At 55.2% G+C, this 19,189-nt stretch overlaps 1 protein-coding gene across 1 annotated transcript; it reads right to left on the bottom strand.

Moving 5' to 3' along the window:
* Window positions 1-10,753: 10,753 nt before the first annotated feature.
* MIND_01010100 (CxC2 domain-containing protein) lies at window positions 10,754-14,531 on the bottom strand (the record flags this gene model as incomplete). The annotated part of the gene is made up of 7 exons (XM_037366696.1): window positions 12,800-14,531; window positions 12,294-12,749; window positions 12,098-12,192; window positions 11,910-12,051; window positions 11,307-11,855; window positions 11,154-11,256; window positions 10,754-11,065 (listed from the first exon to the last, which is right to left on the bottom strand). The coding sequence occupies exons 1-7, from the start codon at window positions 13,138-13,140 to the stop codon at window positions 10,754-10,756; spliced, it is 1,998 nt and encodes a 665-aa protein (XP_037216090.1). The 5' UTR covers window positions 13,141-14,531.
* Window positions 14,532-19,189: the final 4,658 nt, after the last annotated feature.

Raw genomic sequence — 19,189 nt, forward strand, 5'->3', positions numbered from 1 at the left:
GGTTGAGGATCAAGATTGAGCCGCGACGAAATCGCACGATACACTGCCGCCCCCGGCATCGCCAGAGATCTGACCAAAGCGCATTCTGAATTTCTGTGGGCGTCGAGAAAAAGTGGCAACTGAAACGCGTCGGCAAGACGTGTTTTGCACGTGAGCTTCATGTGACGTATCAGGTCAGATTCTGAAAATGATGTTGGCCAAAATTTGTCCGGATTTTTTGGACATCGGCCTGGACCTCTCATTCCGGATTTGGATCAGACATACCGAAAATTTTGTCCAGATTCTGCTTCAACCTCAATTTTTTCCCCCAACACACTAAAAGTAGATATTGATAAAAAAATCCAGTAAATCAAGTAAATATAGCACCTTTCTACTCTGCTGAATAATTTCAGCCTAATTGTTGGTTGTCACAGGTATACTAAAAGCTAAGTAGTGAATGACCTTAATCTTATTTCATATCTGACTTTTGTCCAGATTTGCGCTCAGACCTGGTCTTATCCGGATTATAGATCAAAGATGTCTGATTTTGGCTCAAATTCTGTGAGAGCAGACTAAACAGGCCCAACAGTGGAAAAGGTGTGAATTCGGTTGCGTCTGTTGTTCTGACTAAGGATCTCCAGACATGGCACTCGGCCAATGGCGTTATGGATGAGCATATTTGTTTATATGTATTTACATGTGTTTGTATATGTTGAAAAATGGCAGATGTCTGTAATTTAGCACATTTTGATTAGAGAGATTTCCTAAAGAAGCAAATAACGACGGTGGGGGACCTTGCCAAAGCAAGGTGACAGAATGAAGTTCAGAGTTTATGCTTATGGGTGACCGAAAGTGGGACTGAGTGCTTATCTAAAAGCACAGCTCTGGACCAGTTTTTGATAATCAATCTGTCACGGTTCGGGTCGGGCTGCCGGGCCACAAGGCCGCACGGGCCCGCATACCGTCATACTCCTCGACGCTCCCTCATTCTTCCAGCCCCTTCCCTTCACCCCTGGGGCCCTACGCAGCGCCCATCCGATCCGCCCTGGGACCTGGCTGTCAGGGGAACCTCCCTTTCGGCCCGGAGACGCGCCCGACTCCGGTCCGACTCCGGTTCCGACTCCGGTCCGGCCCTCCATCTCGCCCGCACAATCACCGATCCATCAACGCCCTCCCGACGGTCGCCCTGGGACCTCGCCTGCGACGCCGCCCAAGCCTTCTGTGCCCGACAGCGGCAGCTACGGACAAGCAGTATATAGTCAGCTACCTAGCAGGCGGACCCTTAGAGTTTCTTCTCTTTGGATCCTCCCCTGCTAGGTCAGCTTCATTTGTATTTGCTTACCAATGTTCACGCCTTTGGATCCTCCCCTGCTAGGACCTTGATCTCAGGCCTCCGGGGTTGCCCTTACATTGGCGCCCATCTGATCCATCCCTAATACCATGGTGTATAAAAACCGTACTTACAAGATGTAGTCGCTAGGCTAATATCGTCTATTCTCCGGGCGAACACCCATCTTTCGTGCTCCTCAGACCCTCTCGAAGTCGGACCCCCCTGTCAGGGGAACCCCTGATGCCGTCACTTGATCCCATCAAGCGCCGCGTCTCCGCTCGCGTCTCCGCTCGTGTCTCCGCGTCTCCGCACCCTAACGCTCTCCCTCCCTCCACTGCCTGCACCACATCCCACATCCAGTGATCCCGAGTCTTCGACTTCCCTGGCCACTCCCCTCCGGAAGTCCATCCGGAATCACCATCATGGATCACTAACGCCATCGGAGACCTCTCCGGATGTGGATGCACCACTTCCCTCCGAGACCTTGAGCTTATGGCCTTCTAGCCTCTCTGGGCTGTTACTTATCAAGGTCTCCCTACCATCTCTATCCGCTGGACCTCTTGGGTGTCCCCAACCTATGTCAGCATTCGGGCTTACGTTCGGATGGCTGAGCTTTGCCATGGCTCCGCTCTCTACTCCGCCACCACGGCCCCCGTCATCGGGTCTTCCCCTGGGTGAGGCCTATTGCCGTTAAGGCTCGTGCCTACTGCAGCGCCCCAGGCTGCACGCCCTCACACCTCCACCTCTCTGGAGACGTCCGGGGACGTCTCCGAGTGACCCCTGTCGCTACCCTCCAGTGGTCATGGCTGGCCGCCATTCCCATTGGTCCTCTTCGACACTCCCCGGCCCTTGGGCTAGACCAGACTCCTTCCCTTTCCGCTCCACGCCTTCCCTCTCCGTTTCCAGCCGTCACATCACGGTCACACACCCGGAGTCGATTCCGATTCCGATTCCGATTCCGATTCCGGTTGTCACGTCACGGTCACAAGCGGAGACGCCCAGAGGCAGCCTGGACCTCCCGAAGCCCTTCTTGGGCCTTCTAGGGATGCCTGGGCCCCTCCCTTGGCATCACGGTCCCAAACCTGCCTCTCCGGAGCTTCGAGGGCTACTCGACACTCACCTAGGGTCCATTAGCGACACCTGACTTCTCCAACCCGTCATCCGTCGCTACGCAGTCACTCTATCATTACTCCGGTCACTAGTATATAGTAGTGCACCTGGGCAGAGGGCTCCTTGGCTTGTTCTCTAAGGATTCCCCCTCTGCTCAGGACTCTGATTTCGAGCCTCGCGAGGTTGCCCTTACACGACGATTCATCAAGGACTTCGGCGCGTACGCCAAGCCACTGACTCGACTGACCCGAAAGGACAGCCCATGGAAATGGGGACCGGAAGAGGAGGAGGCCTTTCAGACCTTGATAGACCGGGTCACTGACGAACCCGTTCTACACTTCCCTACGGATCACGGGGCATGGCGGGTCGAAGCGGACTCTTCCGACTTCGCTACCGGGGCCGTTCTCTCGCAAGAGCAAGAAGGGAAGTGGGTACCGATCGCATTCCTCTCCCGGGCCATGAATGACACCGAGCGCAACTACGACATTCACGACAAAGAAATGCTCGCTATCATGCGGGCCCTCACCGAGTGGCGACACTATCTCCAGAACGGGGGAGATAAGCCGTTCGAAATCTGGACCGACCACAAGAACCTGGAGTACTTCATGACTGCTAAAAAACTGAACCGGCGGCAGGCACGATGGTCACTCGAACTGAGCGAGTATCACTTCTCCTTGCTGCATAAGCCGGGGAAAACGAACGGGCAGGCTGACGCGTTATCCCGGACGAAACGGGTACGACAACGGGAAAGAGGATAACCAGGATATTGTCCTACTACCGGCGGGGCTATTCAAGGAACACGCGATCCGCGCTATGCTCACACTGGAGCATACGGAGGGCGATGGGCTGATGGACTCGATCCGACGGGCTGAATCGGCCACAGAGGAAAAGGTCCTCAAACTCTGGGAAGAAGGAGAACCGGAAGGCTGGGAACAGCATGACGGCTTCAAGACTAGGAACGGACTCGTATACGTACCCTCAGCCATGGGATTGAGGCATCGGGTGCTACGCCAACACTGTAAGGGCAACCCCGGAGGCCTGAGATCAAGGTCCTAGCAGGGGAGGATCCAAAGCGTGAACATTGGTAAGCGAATACAAATGAAGCTGACCTAGCAGGGGAGGATCCAAAGAGAAGAAACTCTAAGGGTCCGCCTGCTAGGTAGCTGACTATATACTGCTTGTCCGTAGCTGCCGCTGTCGGGCACAGAAGGCTTGGGCGGCGTCGCAGGCGAGGTCCCAGGGCGACCGTCGGGAGGGCGTTGACGGATCGGTGATTGTGCGGGCGAGATGGAGGGCCGGACCGGAGACGGAACCGAGTCGGACCGGAATCGGAGGCGTCTCAAGGGGCCGAAAGGGAGGTTCCCCTGACATCACCCCCCTTTGAATGCGGCGTCCCGACGCATAGACCGGAACGGAATCGAGTCGAAGGTCGCGGAGGCGATGTGTCGTGGCTTGCCAGGGTACTTACGATAGAACTCCGCAATTTTCTCCGGGGCGAAGACGCGGTCGAAGCGGACCCATTGGTTGTGCGATGCGTCGTAGCCTTTCCATCTGACGAAGTAGTTCAGCCGTTTATACCTCACCCTTGCGTCCAGGATTTCCTCTACTTCCCACTCCGGGACTCCGTCCTCGAGGTCCGGAGGGGGCTGGTCGTAGCCGGGGCGTCCGTCGAAGGGGTCGTCCTGAGCGAGCTCGAGCGCTTGACGACGGGGAAGACCGGGTGGAGCTTCGAGTAGCGGGAGGGAGGTCGAGCTTGTAGGCACCTTTGCTGATCTCCGCGACTATCTTGAACGGTCCAAGGCGGCGATGGGAGAACTTTTCCGAGGGGCGAGTCGTCCTGATGTCAGAGGCATCCAGCCAAACACGGTCGCCAACCTTAAACTCCGGAGACGGAGTCCGTCTCCGGTCGTAGTAGCGCTTGTACTCCTCTTTGGCCTTAGTGAGCGCGGCCTTGGCTTCAGCAACACCAGTGGTGATCCGGTCGCGGAACTCGTTCACTGACTCCATGGCGGAACGGACTCCGGGTTCGAAGCCCATGCGCGGGAGCCGTCCCGTGTCCGTCATGAAGGGGACCTGCTGCGTGGAGGGGAGTGAACGTGGTTGTTGTAGGCGAACTCCGCGGCCGGAATCAGCTCATCCCAGTCGTCCTGCTAGTAGTTGGTGAAGATCCGCAAGTACTGCTCCAGCTCCTGGTTGACGCGCTCTGTCTGACCGTCTGTCTGCGGGTGGTACGCGGTGGACGTGGCGGGCTTGATGCCGATTAGACGCCAAAGTTCTCGGGTGAAGTCCGCGATGAACTGCGAGCCGCGGTCGGAGACGTACTTCTCCGGAGTCCCATGGTGCCGCCAGACATTCCGGTAGTAGAGGCGGGCTGCCCCTACTGCATCGACCGTCGTATGACACTCTGAGAAGTGGGCTCGCTTCCCGAGGGTGTCCACGACGACCATGATTGCGTCGTACCCATGGGCCTCGGGGAGCTTGACGATGAAGTCGACGGAGACGGTATGCCAGCGTTCCGGGGGCGTTTCCGTGGGGTGCAGTTCTCCGTGGGGCAGTCTCCGGAGTGCCTTGGTGCGACAGCACAAGTCACAGGTCGCAACATACCGGCCGATATGGCAAGACATCTGAGGCCACCAGTAGTTCCGGGAGACCAACTCCAGGGTCTTGAAACGACCTGCGTGTCCGGCGACTCGGGTGTCATGGCAGAGCTCGATGATGCGTCTCCGGAGGTCCTTGTCTTTTGGTACGACGATCTTTCCTCGGAAATGGAGAAGACCGCCGGAGACGGCCCATTCCTCAGAACGTGAGGAGCGGGGGCCTCGAGCTTGACCTTGAACCTTAAGAAGTTGCCGGGCCGCTAGTGCGACGGGCTCCTCCAGGTCAGGCTCACCGGAGAGGGCATCACGGATGTCACGGAGGAGTTCAGAGCCGGGACCGGAAACGGAAACGCCCTCGAGTGCGCGGACGTGGAAGAGTTCAGGCCGCAGAAGGACGACATCGGAGTTGTCGGAATCGACTCCGTGGTCGGGTCTCCGGGAGAGAGGCGTCAGGCCGACCCATATCGGCCAGGCTTGTGGTGCAGCGTGAAGTCGAACCGGGAGAGGTACAGAGACCACCGGGCCTGTCTCCGGTTGAGGTGCTGCGTCTTCCTGAAGTACTCCAAATTCTTATGGTCAGTCCAAATCTCGACAGGGTGCGCGGCGCCCTCGAGGAAGTGTCTATACTCCTCGAGTGCGCGGATGATCGCGAGCATCTCCTTGTTGTGGATTTTGTAGTTGCGCTGGACATCATTTAAGCTTTTGGAATAGAATGCTACAGGGTGCCACTTCCCGTCCGGGGCGGATTGTGAAAGAACCGCCCCCGTCGCATAATCAGAGCTGTCCGCCTCGAGTCGGAAAGGCCGTGTGTCGTCCGGAATCGCCAGGACCGGTTCCGAGGTGACCGCGTCCTTGATCGCTTGGAACGCGGAGGCCTCCGCGTCGCCCCAAGTCCATTGCTGGTCCTTCTTGGTGAGCACGAAAAGAGGGCGCGCAAGGGTCGAGAAGTCCCGAATGAACCTGCGGTAGAAGTTAGCGAACCCAAGGAACTGCTGAATGTCCTTCTTGTTTTCCGGAGTCGGCCAAGCGGAGACGCCTGCGACCTTGACGGGGTCCATTTCGACGTGGTTGTGGGAGATGATGACTCGAGGTACTCGATTGACGATTTTTCAAAGTCGCACTTCTCCGCTCGAAGGTACAACTTGTGCTCCCGGAGTCGCCGTAAGACCTCCTGGACAATCTGCCGGTGTTTCCGGAGGTCGGAATGGGCGATCAAGATGTCGTCAAGGTAGATCATGACGTCTCCGGAGAGGATGAGGTCCTGAAAAATGTCATTCATCATCGTTTGGAACGTCAGGGAGAGTTTGTCAGGCCGAAATACATCACCAAGGGCTCGAACAGGCCTCGGTTAGTCCGGAAAGCCGCTTTCCACTCGTCACCTTCCTTGATCCAGACGTTGTTGAAGCCCCAACGGACGTCGAGTTTGGTGAAGTATGCGAGCGCCTTTGAGCCGGTTGATGAGGTCGTTGATCAGCGGAAGGGGGTACCGGTTTTTGACAGTCATCGCGTTGAGAGCACGGTAGTCCTGGACGAAGCGGAGTCCGCCGTCCTTCTTCTTGACGAAGAAGACCGGAGACGCCATCGGAGACTTGGAGGGGCGAATCCGGCCCGTCGAAAGCCCTTCCTCAATGAACGCGTTGAGCTCGCGTTGCTCGAGGGGCGAGATGGGGTACACCTTGCAGTTGGTGGGCTTAGCGTCGGGGACGAGTTCAATGGCGTGGTCCCAGGCTCTCCGCTCCGGTAGCGTGTCGAAGGACTCCTTGTTGAAGACGTCCTGGAACTCCTTAGCCCAGTCCGGGATCTCGGAGGGCGGAGGGGCGGAGTTCCTGGCGAAGGCTTCGGCCAGGCGTTGCGAGACAGTACTGCCAGCGCGTATCTCCTCCGAGGGGCGGAACGAGGTGTAGAAGATGCGGTCACCATCTTCAAGCTGACCATCGTCATCGTCATCGTCGTCGTCGGAGTCCGGCGTCAGATCAGGCAGGCCGGAGTCGTCACCGGAGACGGAATCGTCTCCGTCATCAGACCCAGAAAGGTCCATGGCGCAGACCGAGGGGAACGGGCCGGAGCGGAGACGCTTCTGAAGCGACCGGAGTCGCCGCAACTCGGTCCGTTCGACCCGCTCTTCCTCACGGCAGGTCGAGCAATTGCGGGGGCATCGTGTCATCTTGACCTCCTTGGTTTCCCAATTGATCTCTGGGTTATGTTTCCGCAACCAGGAATACCCCAGGATGAGGTCTTGCTTGCCAAGATGGGTGACGGCCAGCTGAACTCGTTCGGCATGGCCCTTGTAATGCAGGACCAAGTCCGCGATCTGTTTGATGGAGCCAGCGTCATTGGGGGTGCCATCGACATTGAAAACCGGAATCAGCTGATCGAGGGTGCGGACCGGAATGCCATTCCGAGCAACATAGTTCGTGTCAATGAAGTCGGAGGTGGCACCACAGTCGACAAGCCCAGAGAGTGAGAGCTTCAGCGCGCTGGTGGTGGACTCGAGCTCTAACGGGAGGTGGAGGGAGTTTGCCCCAGGGGCAGCGGCAACAGTGTACTGCTTGGGCAGTTTCTTTTCTCAGGCAGTGAGGCGGCGAAGGACGATGACCGGAGTCGCGGGCGGAGTCGGAGACGGAGTCGAGGCGGGGGCAGGAGAGGGTGTGTCTTTCGTTTCGGGCTCATTGTAGGGCAAGGAACTGCATTCATCATACAAAGAGGCAAAACGATTTATAGACGCGAACGAGGGCACACCAGTCACTCGTCGCGGGGACAAAATCCTCTCTGGCCATCGACTCCGCTGCCGTCTCCGGCAGGGCAGCTGTGTCCGTGTAGCGGGCGATCAACTCCGCTAACATCTCGTCACCGAGTTGTTGGATCACCTCGTCGAGGATGTCCATCGAGCGGACATCGGCGGGGAGGGGGCAATCCCGGGCGAGATGGTTTGGGTCGCCGCACCTGAAGCAGGCGCGGCGAGGGGCACCCCGAGCCCTGGTGCGATCCAACTCCATAGGGGACGGGAGCTGGAGGCGCCGGAGCGGGGGCGCAGGCCGCGAGTGGCACGACCGGAGCCACCGGGCGGAAAGGGGCCGGAGCCGGGATGCGGTTGACCGGAAACGGAGTCCGAATCAAACCGCCAGGCGTCTTGGGGGCGGCTGACTTGATCAGCTTGGCCCGGACCAGGGCCTCGTATTGACGGAAGGCCCGGGTGCGCCAGCTAAGGTAATCCCGGAGGTCCGGGGGTCGTTCGAGGACGTGATTCCGTTATTGATCAGGGGGTCAAGTCCGTGGCGGAACTTGGTCACCTTGACCAGCGCGTCTTCGAATCCGGCGAGGTCCATCAGGTCCTCGAAGTCGTTGGTGTACTGGTAGACATCCTTTGTACCCATGTGATAGGCGGAAGTCTCCAGCTTGGAGAGAGCGTGATCTTGCTCATTCTCCTCGACGAACCGGAGTCGAAACTCGGAAACGAACGAGCCCCAGGACGGAAACGGAAACGGGGCTTTGCTTCCGTGGCGCTCCGCCCATTGCTGAGCGGGTCCTTCTGCCGTAAACGACATGGCATAGCGGACAGCCTTTTCTCCTCTCGCCTCTCCGTTGACCACGAAGGCCTCAGGGGCAAGGCGGGCGTAGGTGCGGACCGCGTAGAGGAAGGAGCGGCCGCGTTTCCGGTCGCCGTTGAAGGTGACCGGGGGGTTTGGTCGCAAGACCAATTTTGAGGCGAGGTTGATGTCGCCAAAAAGGGCTTCGAGTCGCCCTGGACCGGAGTCGGAGTCGGAATCGACGTCTCCGGCGATGGTGTGTGGGGTCCGCCAGCGTTATTAGCGGCGGCAGCGGCAGCGGAAGCCTGGTTGGTGAGTAAAGCAAGGGCCTCAGTTAGGCTATCGATTTTCGCCTCGAGTGAGTCCAGCCGGGCGTCTGCGGTAGGAGTGACTCCGGACGGCATGACGGGTGCGGGGACCACAGGAGTAGAGGAGGAGGGGACAAGTGGCAGGGGCGGTGACGAGGGCGGAACGGACTCGTACTCCGAGCCTGAGTCAGCGCCGAACCTGGCAATCTTGTCTGGTTGATCCCGTAGAGAGTTTCTTCTGCTGTAAGGGCAACCCCGGAGGCCTGAGATCAAGGTCCTAGCAGGGGAGGATCCAAAGGCGTGAACATTGGTAAGCAAATACAAATGAAGCTGACCTAGCAGGGGAGGATCCAAAGAGAAGAAACTCTAAGGGTCCGCCTGCTAGGTAGCTGACTATATACTGCTTGTCCGTAGCTGCCGCTGTCGGGCACAGAAGGCTTGGGCGGCGTCGCAGGCGAGGTCCCAGGGCGACCGTCGGGAGGGCGTTGACGGATCGGTGATTGTGCGGGCGAGATGGAGGGCCGGACCGGAGTCGGAACCGGAGTCGGACCGGAATCAGAGGCGTCTCCGAGGGGCCGAAAGGGAGGTTCCCCTGACAAACACCATGACATCCCTATCGTGGGACACCCAGGGTGGCATCGAACCCTCAAACTGACGACCCGCAACTACTGGTGGCCGTCTATTCAGACCGATTGCCAGGCGTACGTACGGGCCTGCCCGTTGTGCCAACGAACGAAGATATTCCCGAGACGCCCCGCAGGGACCTTGGTCCCGAATAGCGTGCCGACTCGGGTATGGCAGCGCATATCAATCGATCTGATCGTGCAACTACCCGAGTCTTCCGGATACAACGCAATCCTCGTGATCGTCGACAGACTGGGTAAAGGGATACGTGTACTCCCGTGCACGGGGAACATCTCCGGGGAAGGAGTCGCTCGGCTATATCGTGATCATATCTGGAAAGATTACGGATTTCCAGAGGAAGGAACTAGCGACCGGGGCCAGCAATTCATCGGGCATTTCATGAGCGACTTGAGCAAATTGCTGGGAATCAAGGTTCGATCCTCATCGGCGTACCACCCGCAGACGGACGGGCAAACGGAGCGTGCGAATATGGAGGTCGAGCAATACCTTCAAACATTCTGCAACTTCCAGCAGAGTGACTGGTCTGACTGGCTTTCCCTAGCGGAATTTGCGTTCAACGATAAAGTTAACTCCTCAACGGGATTCTCGCCCTTCTTCCTCACGTTGGGATTTCACCCGAGGAAGGGGTCCGAAGCCCCGCAAGAGGTCCCGACCAAAGCCGCTACAGTTTTTGCCGAACGGATGAAGGAAGCTCGGGCCGACGCGGCCGAAGCCATGAAAGAAGCCCAGGAAACCACCCGTGGCTGTAGCCTGATTCAATCAGCCCTGGCAGTTGCCACAGTATCAGATTTCAAACAGACTGGCACAGCCAGCGGCCTGGCAAAGCCACACATATTTCAACCATCTGCCTGCCGGCCCTGTGATTGATATTGATTCCTTGTCATTGTGCCGATCCTCTGCCGTTTGTCACCCAAATAGTTTTAACACAACCTTGAATTGGTCCTAAAGTACTGCCTAAACTTGGTGCGGTGCTGGAGCTACAAACAACTCCACTAGCACTGGCTAAGCCACTCCCTCCCTTCACCTAATGTTGACAATTCCTCCAAGCCTGTGACCAGCACCGAGTTAAAGACTCTCGCTGGTTCTTCTGCGAGTCGTTCTTGCTCGTTCGCGGCAAAAGCCCTCGTGATTGTCACGCTTGCGACAGCTGGCACAAGTGATTGGAAACTTGAATAGAATTCAGGACAGCGAGCGATACAACAATGATACCAAGTCGTTAACACAAACAAGCAAGCAAACACAATTCATATGTCCGTCTCAGAGAATCTGCATGTCATTGTCTGTAAGTCCATCGAATGCACCATCCAAAACACCTTCATCCTCCTTGACAACGGCTCGGACCGCATTTGCAAGGGATCTACCCCATTCGGAGTAGAAGCGCTCGGCCATCCGTCGATGAATGTCTACCTGCCGCAATGCATAGGCCCGTAGGCCTGCAGCAACATGCATGTTGACGTCGTCCCGTTGCCTGTCAGCACGAACCTGCCACTGATTCTGCGTCCATCGGAGCGACCGCAGGACTCGCTTCATTTCCTCTCGCAACAATTCGACCTCCTCCTCCCATCGCTGCTTACGAGGCGAGCTTTAGACCACTCGACCCGAATTGCTGTAATGTAACCGTTGAGTTAGAAAAGCGGAAATGTTGGGTCCCACTTACAATCATGAACCTCGCTGCCTTTGTTGGACCCATGCCAAATCCAAGAAACCCGGTTCGTAACCTCGGCGGGTGTTCGGCTCGCTGCGTGTCTTTCTTGACCCATCTGCTCCATGAAGCCGCTGCGTGGCTGCTGCATCGATCTCAGCTTCAAACCGACAATTGATATCCTCGTCGTTGAGCCTTTTGAACTCAGGCGCAAAACCCGGTCCTTTTAGAGCAACGATGGCGGCTTGATTCGCTCGATAAGCTGCCACGATCCGAGCTATTGCCTCTGCCAATCGCGACATCAACGTCGCCGACCTTGTACGTGCTCGTTGCCCAACCATATGGCGGTCACGAAACCATATCATATGCATTTGCGCATAGAGGTGAGTTCGCAGCGTTACGAGGGCATCTGCACATTGCCCACACCGAACTCTGGCTTCTGTTTCGATAACGCGCGAGAGGTGTAATTGACCGCGCTGCTCGGCCGTAAGATCGGAGGGAAGATATAACTTGATATATTCAGGCTGACATTCGGGCTCGTTCACGTCGCGTTTCGCATCGTCAGCTTCGCGCAGAGTTTCAATGCCAGGCATGTAGGTGAGTTGCAGATGTTGAAACGAGCGCAATTGTTTGAGAAAAGACACTCGGAGCTCTTGAACTTGGCTCGCACGGTCGGCGGTCAAGGTCTTGCTCTTAAGAGTCGCTTGAATCTTCCGTCTAACAGACAGACTTTGAATTAGATCAAACCTTCAATTGAGAAACACCACTCACTGTATGTGTTGCAATTGTAATCCAGCTTTGATGAATGCAACCACAGTCTTCGTCCCCTCCAAGAGCGGTGCATGACCAGCCCGAGCTTCTTCGACTTCAGCCTTCTTAAGCTCGTCCACGATTTGACGTTCACTCGGTCCATCTATGTGAACTCAATCAATGAGTTTCCAATCTACGCAATAACAGACCTTCCTGCCCACCAACTATGACAAATGGGCTAGCGTTCGACGTCGGATCCTTGTACCAGGCATCCATGCGACTTTTCCACTCTTTTCTTTTCTTGCTAGAGATGCTCTTGTCGAACTCCGCGAATTCAATGCCTTGCACTCGTCGTTCAGAGATGGCGACAATCAAGCGCCGAGCAAGTGTCTTTCCTGGGCGAACATCGTCAGTGCGAAGTTGGAGATTTCATAAATCGGACACTTGCCTAAGTGGATGTTTTTCTCGAAATTCAACTGATCGATGCGATCCTCCAAGACATCTAATCGTGCGCCTTCCCCCATCTCCTTAGTCGCCCAGCTTGCAGGATTGAGGCTTGCCCAAACGCGCTCCATTGCCTCCCCGTCAGTTTTGCCAATTCCCAGGAGATAGGCAAGGGCAAGTTGCGCTCGACATTGAAGCTCATGGGCGCCAGCATGCCAAACTGGAAGGCCAAACTGGATGTCGACGTTTTCGAATTCTGTGGCTAAATTGCTGGTATCCGCATTGCCTTTCCGTATTTTTTCGATGCGTTGGAAAAAGTTCACCATCCATTGGCAAATAATGTCATATGCAAACCCATAGCTGAGTAACTTCTCCATCCAGAGTGTGCAGGCGACAATCCAGTCCACATTCGCATATCTAGGGAAGATCAGACAAATAAACAGCTGTGATAAGATGAATACTTGTACCTTTCGCCCTTCTGAAGATCGCCGAGTCCTCTTCGGCGCACTAGACCATGTCGAGAACAGACACAGCCCGCTACCCCGGAGACACGAAGACCAGTCGTGAGACGTGTCTCTTTTTGGAGTAAAGCCGCGAAGGCCACGCAAGAGCTGACCTGAACCTGATTAGTATAATTGTCATTAACGAGAACACTACTTGCGTCTTTCTCCGCCACATAATTCTTGAGGTGTTCCTTGTAGGCCGTCGACTCCACGAAATAGCCCAGTCCTGGTCCTAGAGACGGGTCGTCACGTTCGTTGGCACGCAGGCGATTCTTCAAACAGAAGTTTGCGTCGATAGAAAGCATGAGCTTATACAGGTATCTGAGAGACGTGAGTTTGTAGATGTGGAGTTCACAGCAAAACAGACTTGTTTTGCTCTTTCACATTTTGCCAGCCTTCCGGCAAATTGCGACCTTCGTCTGGACAAGCCCAACAAAGGACGGCTAGCCCTCCCGGGCTTCGTTGACACCATCCCGCCAGGCTCGTGAGCTCTCCCTGCCCGTTTCATGCGTTTTAAGAAGTCGTACTGCCTAGCCATACGACCAAAAGCCTTGTATCGATCCTGTAAGTTATGCCATCTCAGAAAACAGCAACCATGCAATCACTAAGCAACTCACAGGTGTATCCTCGGTCTGAGTTGGGTCTTGTTGCCTCTCTAATGCACGGATAAAATCGGTGTGGTGACGTTGCCAAGAGCCCGCAGCAACCGGAAGTGCTCAAGCACCGCAAAGGTCGCACAGGTCGCAGGACTGACCACCGTCGCCGGATACCAACAGTTGCGGGTAATTGCTCCACAGTGTCGGTGCCATTGGTGTTGTTGCAATCACAATATTGAACGTCCACGTTGTAGATGCCGTTCATGTCGATAACCACCATGGCTCGTCTGGCGCCAGGGAATGGGCAAACATCTCCATCGTGGCCCAGTTGATGCAATTCTCCGAGGCCATTGACGCCCTCACCGCTAGTTTTGCGGTGATAGAGGGAAACTTCGGGTCCAGAACTGTCCGGTCCATTCCTGAAGGAAGCCGTCAATAAAAGTGAAGGATAGAAAGTGTAATGTAGCTTACTTGCAACGTATGGAGGGGACGCCGAGCATGCTCTTTTTTGACACAACCCTCACAAAGAATGTGGTCGCCGCATTGTTGACAGCGAAAGAACCGATGGTCGGTCTCAGTTATGGGGGCTAAACACAGCTTGCAGTGAGCTCGGCCGCCCAAACCGTCGTGCCGGGCGAGCTCTTCTAAGAATACTGGGGCAATGCGCTTCCACATGAGCATTGGATCATCCTGAGACAGATGAGTGTGTATTATAAGCATTTTTTTTCACGCACAGAATTGTACCGCTTTCGTTTGGTCAGTTCTTCATCAAGAATAACGTCGAAGGAAGATATGGTGGACGCTATGGCGTCAAGCTCCTCTGCGTCGTCTTCAGGAAAGGGCATCCAGCCCTGGAGTTGCGGGTCGGCTTCTTCAACCTTGTGGGTGCGAGGACGCTTTCGAGGCGACAAATTCAGACCAGCTAAGGTTCCCCTTCGTCCATCGACAGACAGTGTGATTTGCTCATCTTGGGGCTCCAAATCGATATTGTCGTCGAAGTAGACATGCCCGCTGAGCGCGAGTCAGAGGCGCCATGAAGAGTTTTCAGAGAAGAGAAGAAGAATTGATGATTTGATCGGGCCGACAGACGAGTTTGTCATATCGGATTGCAAATCCCACTGAAAACATGAAAAGTTTTGTATTTTGTACGAAGAACGCCAATGAAACTAGAGAATAGCGATTTTTGTGTATCTAATCCTCAACAGGGCCAGTCAGCCGGCCACTGCGCAGGGCTAAGAAATCTGTAGAGGTAAATCGCTCCCCCACTTGAAGGTCAGTATCGTCCTTGTTCTGGCTGAGGGGAAGGGGTCCATCGAGATATGCCTTGATTGCTGCGTCGCCTTCGCTCGACGAAAGTTGAGAAAAGTTGGGAAGGGCCAGAGTTGGAAGACGTCTGGTCACCCGAGACGCGCGAAATTGCGATGAAGGAGGTTCTGGGCTCGCAGGCAAGGTATAACCCGAAAAGTTACGCGGAGTATTTTCTGCGGCAGGGGTCGTTTGAGTCTGGGTGAACCTGGAGATGCGCGAAAATTCTTGTTGTCCTTTCGCCTGGACAGATGCTGGCAGACTGGCCATATCGAAGCGGCCGACACGCGAACTGGTAGCATTTGCGCGGGTAGGCGAAAGACCCGGGATGGGGCGGACGCGGCCCTCAGCCTCAGCTCTTCGAGTCAAAATTTCCGTATCTGCCTCCACGGCGATGAGTTGCCTCAACACAACGGGGTCTTGGTCAGTCGAGTAAAACGACTCTACAAATGATCCAGTAAGCGAATGAAGGCTAAAGCCGATTTGAAAACATACGCAAGCTGAGACCTAGTTGCGCTTGCAGAGCACGAGTTTCGGCGGTGTCGTTGAAAAAGTCGATGAAGGCCTCAGCCTCCGACTCGGAGGCTGTTAGAGTCCCAGAGTCCTCCGAGTCCGAATCCCCGCAGATGGTCGTGGGTGGATTCGTCGCGTCAGAAGGAGGGCTGACCGGGCGAGTCAAGACTTGCGCATTCAAGGTCGCCGCTCACTACTCGGCGGCGTTGGTAGGGGCGGCGTGGGGCTATGGGCGAACAGATATCAGCCGTCATTCAAGTTAGATGTGTGCCAGTGCATTGCTCACATTGGTCAGGGGATCGCCGTCGTGTGCGTCGTGCTGAGTCGAAAGGGTGAGTAAGTACTGAGAGCTAGGTAGAATAGAGGACACGAACAACGGGGCGTGGTCACTGGAAGCGGCGAAGGAGACTTGGACATTTGTTTGGGCGCGTAAGTTTTGGGGCCGCGTTTCTGTTGGGGCGACGAAAAAGCAGATGGCGTGGTTCGGGTTTAAGTGAAAGTCTGTGAACCCGATGCAATCGCCTCATGTGACTGCATTGTCAGTACGATCGCCGTTGGCGAAGAAAAAAAGGGCCTGAATTTGCCGTACTCGCTTGGGGACTTATCGCCAAATGACGCATCTTGAAAACTGCATGCATGTTGCCAAGTGGGTCTACTAGTCTCGTACTCGTAGCCATCAACCTGTCGTTTTTTCAAGTTGGCCGTCACGGTGACGCTCGCAGCTCCTTCACTCGATGGCTAAGACGGCTAGGAACAAGAACTTATTTGGTGCGCACCGCAATAGCTGTTAGACGAACGCACAATTTTTTTTTCGCAGTTCCGCATTTCCGGCCTCCGGGTGCCAGGGAAATCCCCCATGGTCAAGCGCTTTTTGGTTACACGCCTCCTGGCGTGCATCGGCAGTTCACTGCAAGGACGCCCATGCCGACCGAAGAAAACCTTTACCGCAGCAAAACGCGTCCCCCGTCCATGGACAACGTCGTGGCAGACACCGAGGACTTGTGTGGCCTTTGCCATCGGCTCTTCTCCTCGCCCGTCCAGTGTGTCGCTTCCTTCCTTCAAGTGCTCAAATCCCCGACCATGTTGACCACTCTCCAGACTACATCACATCCCACTGGATTTCCGTTGGGTCGACGACCCGTGCGGCCATAGCTTCTGCTGTGTCTGCCTCTCGTTATGGCTGATCGAGAACCACGACTGCCCCACCTGTCATCAGCGAATCCACCATCGGCCTGTTCCCAATCGTCGCCTCCAGTGGGAAATCCGACGCAAGTACTGCCAGCAGTGGTACGATGCGAGCACAGTCGATATGCGATTCAGAGGTTTTCATTTTCCAGCCGAATTCCGTTTAGTTCGCTTGTACCCCCGGGACGAATCGTAGACTGTTGCCAATCTAATATACTGATTGCTGGCCTTGCTTTCTTGCCCGTTTGTTTGCTTCTTACAGACCGATGGCCGGCGCGTGCCTGTTTGTGACCACGTTATCGATTCCTTGAAGTTTGCCACTGACAACAACTTACAAAGCTCAAGCATGTCCGACTTGACCCACGACTCGGAGCAGGCGGCCACCGCCCCTTCAGGCGCAATTAGCAGATGCGCAGCTTGAAGTTCAGAGACTCCAGTCTCAGGTTGCCAATATCGAAGGCATCCAGCTCGTCCCACTACACAAGAAAATTAGAAGTATGGCCTTTCTTTTCAGCAACATTCAAAGACGAATTGACCATTTTGAAAGCTCATGCAAACGGGCTCTTCTTCGCCGTTTTTCGGGGCCGAAAGATTGGGGTGGCTGAGGGCTTGTGAGTGCAGCTAGATAAAAGATAGGAACTCCGACTCCAATTGACCGTTTGCTACAAAGCTCCGCCCTCCACCAAGCCGTCTGGGGCTTTCCGGGCATGATTTACAGGTCGTACACCGATCTTGATATGGCTCTCAAGGCGTTGTCCCACGCAGAAATGCTTGGGCTGACTTCCAGCAAGACGATAGCGCCAGGAGAGTTGCATTTACCCATCTCGATGACGCCACTCCCTGTCAACATCGAGGACCTGGATGCCGAACCAAGCCTCCGCCCTGGAGAGTCATGGTATGTTTGCATTGAAGGTATCCGACCAGGCGTATATGCAACATGGTGAGATCTATTGTCAGTCCCAGACGTCGAAGGACACTGATAGCGAACTCAGGATCGAGTCTGCTGCCAACTGGCATGGGATTGAGGGCGGTAGACATAGACAAGCGCAATCGTTTGAAGATGCTCTGGAGATCCTTGCGCGTGCCAGAAAGGATGGGGAGTTGCGGGTATCGAGGGTTGCTTCGACACAACCAGTAGGCAGAACCATTAAATCAGACCCCCTGTTGGGTTGGGTGTACGTTTAACGTGGTAATGGCATGTATTGAATCCAATCTTCAACTTGAAAGTACATCAAGGTTTGCCCTCACTGGCACTCAACTCCTATCTCGCTGAGGAAAATAAGGTGTGGGGCTGGCATTGCTCTTGCTTGGAATATGTCGTTTACACGCACTTGTATCGTGCCATTCTCTGACGATTCACGATAATATCTCGGTGTCTACATTGGAGCTCGTCAATTCTGTCCCAGGAAAGAAAATGCGGGAAGACATACGTTTGTCGATAGCGACGGCTTGCCTCTCGACTGCGCCTTCTTCTTCTCTCGTCCTCCGAGGCATCCTTCTGTATCAAACGGTCCCTAGTGGCCAGAGGGTTTGATGTCAATGGCGCCAGGAGCTTCGTGGCTTGGCTTACCGCTGCATCCGCTCTCGTGCTTTTTTCCTCAGCACTAGGCGATTTCTGTAGGGCCAAGGCACTCATATCAGTAATAAAGGACTGTGCTTAGTTCACTGACTTCGTGCGATACTTAGCGCAAGCTTCTCGTCGAGCCACCAATGCAGAGTTGCTTTGGAAAGTTGAAGTCATCGTGGCACAAGTGGCAGTGTACAAACACGGGCCGTGACAGTATGAAGTCAACGAGAAGTGCACAGATTTCATTCAGTGAACTCATTACACAAGCACCGTCGATATGTAACTCGTAAGGTTCTCCAGTTCACGTGGTGAATGTTGTAATGGCGGGTTCGCTGGGGTGAGGACAGACTTCGCCCTGGATAGGCTCGCTGTGTCCAAGCTGGTAAACGTAACCGATAGAGCTCATAAGCTCTGCGCCGCCAAACAGTCCCATCCCAACGCTACCCAAAAACATTTAGGAATCCAATCAAAACGGCAAATTGGAGGGCTAACCTCGATATATGGGCACACACCGCGCGACGAGCATGGTCTATTTTGAAGCAATCCGCGCAGCCATAGAGGCCCGTCCGACAGTAAGGAGTGCAGCAACGATATAGTGGACCATTCGAAGAGTAGCACCAAGTACAATGAAACGGGCCGCCCAGTCGGACTTCGCGGCGCAACTCACGACGTCGAGCGAGGTAAAAACGTGGGTTGAACATAAGTTGACGAAGAGATGAATCTGAAGGTCGGGGAGGCGACGAGTCTGACGATGCCGCTTGCCCAGCTTGAGAACGTAGAACTCGATCGGAGGAAGGAGTTCCTGGGTTGGATGTAGTAACTTCGCGCGCCGGCGGGAGGGTGAAGGGCGAATGGGAGAAGAAGCGGTAGAAATATTGTTGTTGTCTGCGCCATTGCCACGGGAGCGCAAGAGGCGATTCCGCTGGTTTCGGCGGACCGGCGAATAGAGCATAACTCGACGAGCCTGCCAGTGAGCGGCGGCGAGGACTTCAAGTTGAAGTGTCTTGAAATCCGTTGCTGATTATATGGAAGTGCAACCTAGCCAGACTGGCGCATTACAGCGGCTTGTAAGAGTTGAAACACTCTTGAATCTAGATAACCCTGTCGCATTGGTGACAACTGGAAGGTTGGCACACTGGCGCTGAACCATTGTTTTGGGCCAGCAGGGTCGCAAATAAATGTAGCCTA

Source organism: Mycena indigotica, assembly GCF_014461135.1.
Source record: "Mycena indigotica strain 171206Taipei chromosome Unknown Mind.scaff0009, whole genome shotgun sequence".
In the NCBI taxonomy this organism is placed as follows: Eukaryota; Fungi; Basidiomycota; class Agaricomycetes; order Agaricales; family Mycenaceae; genus Mycena; species Mycena indigotica.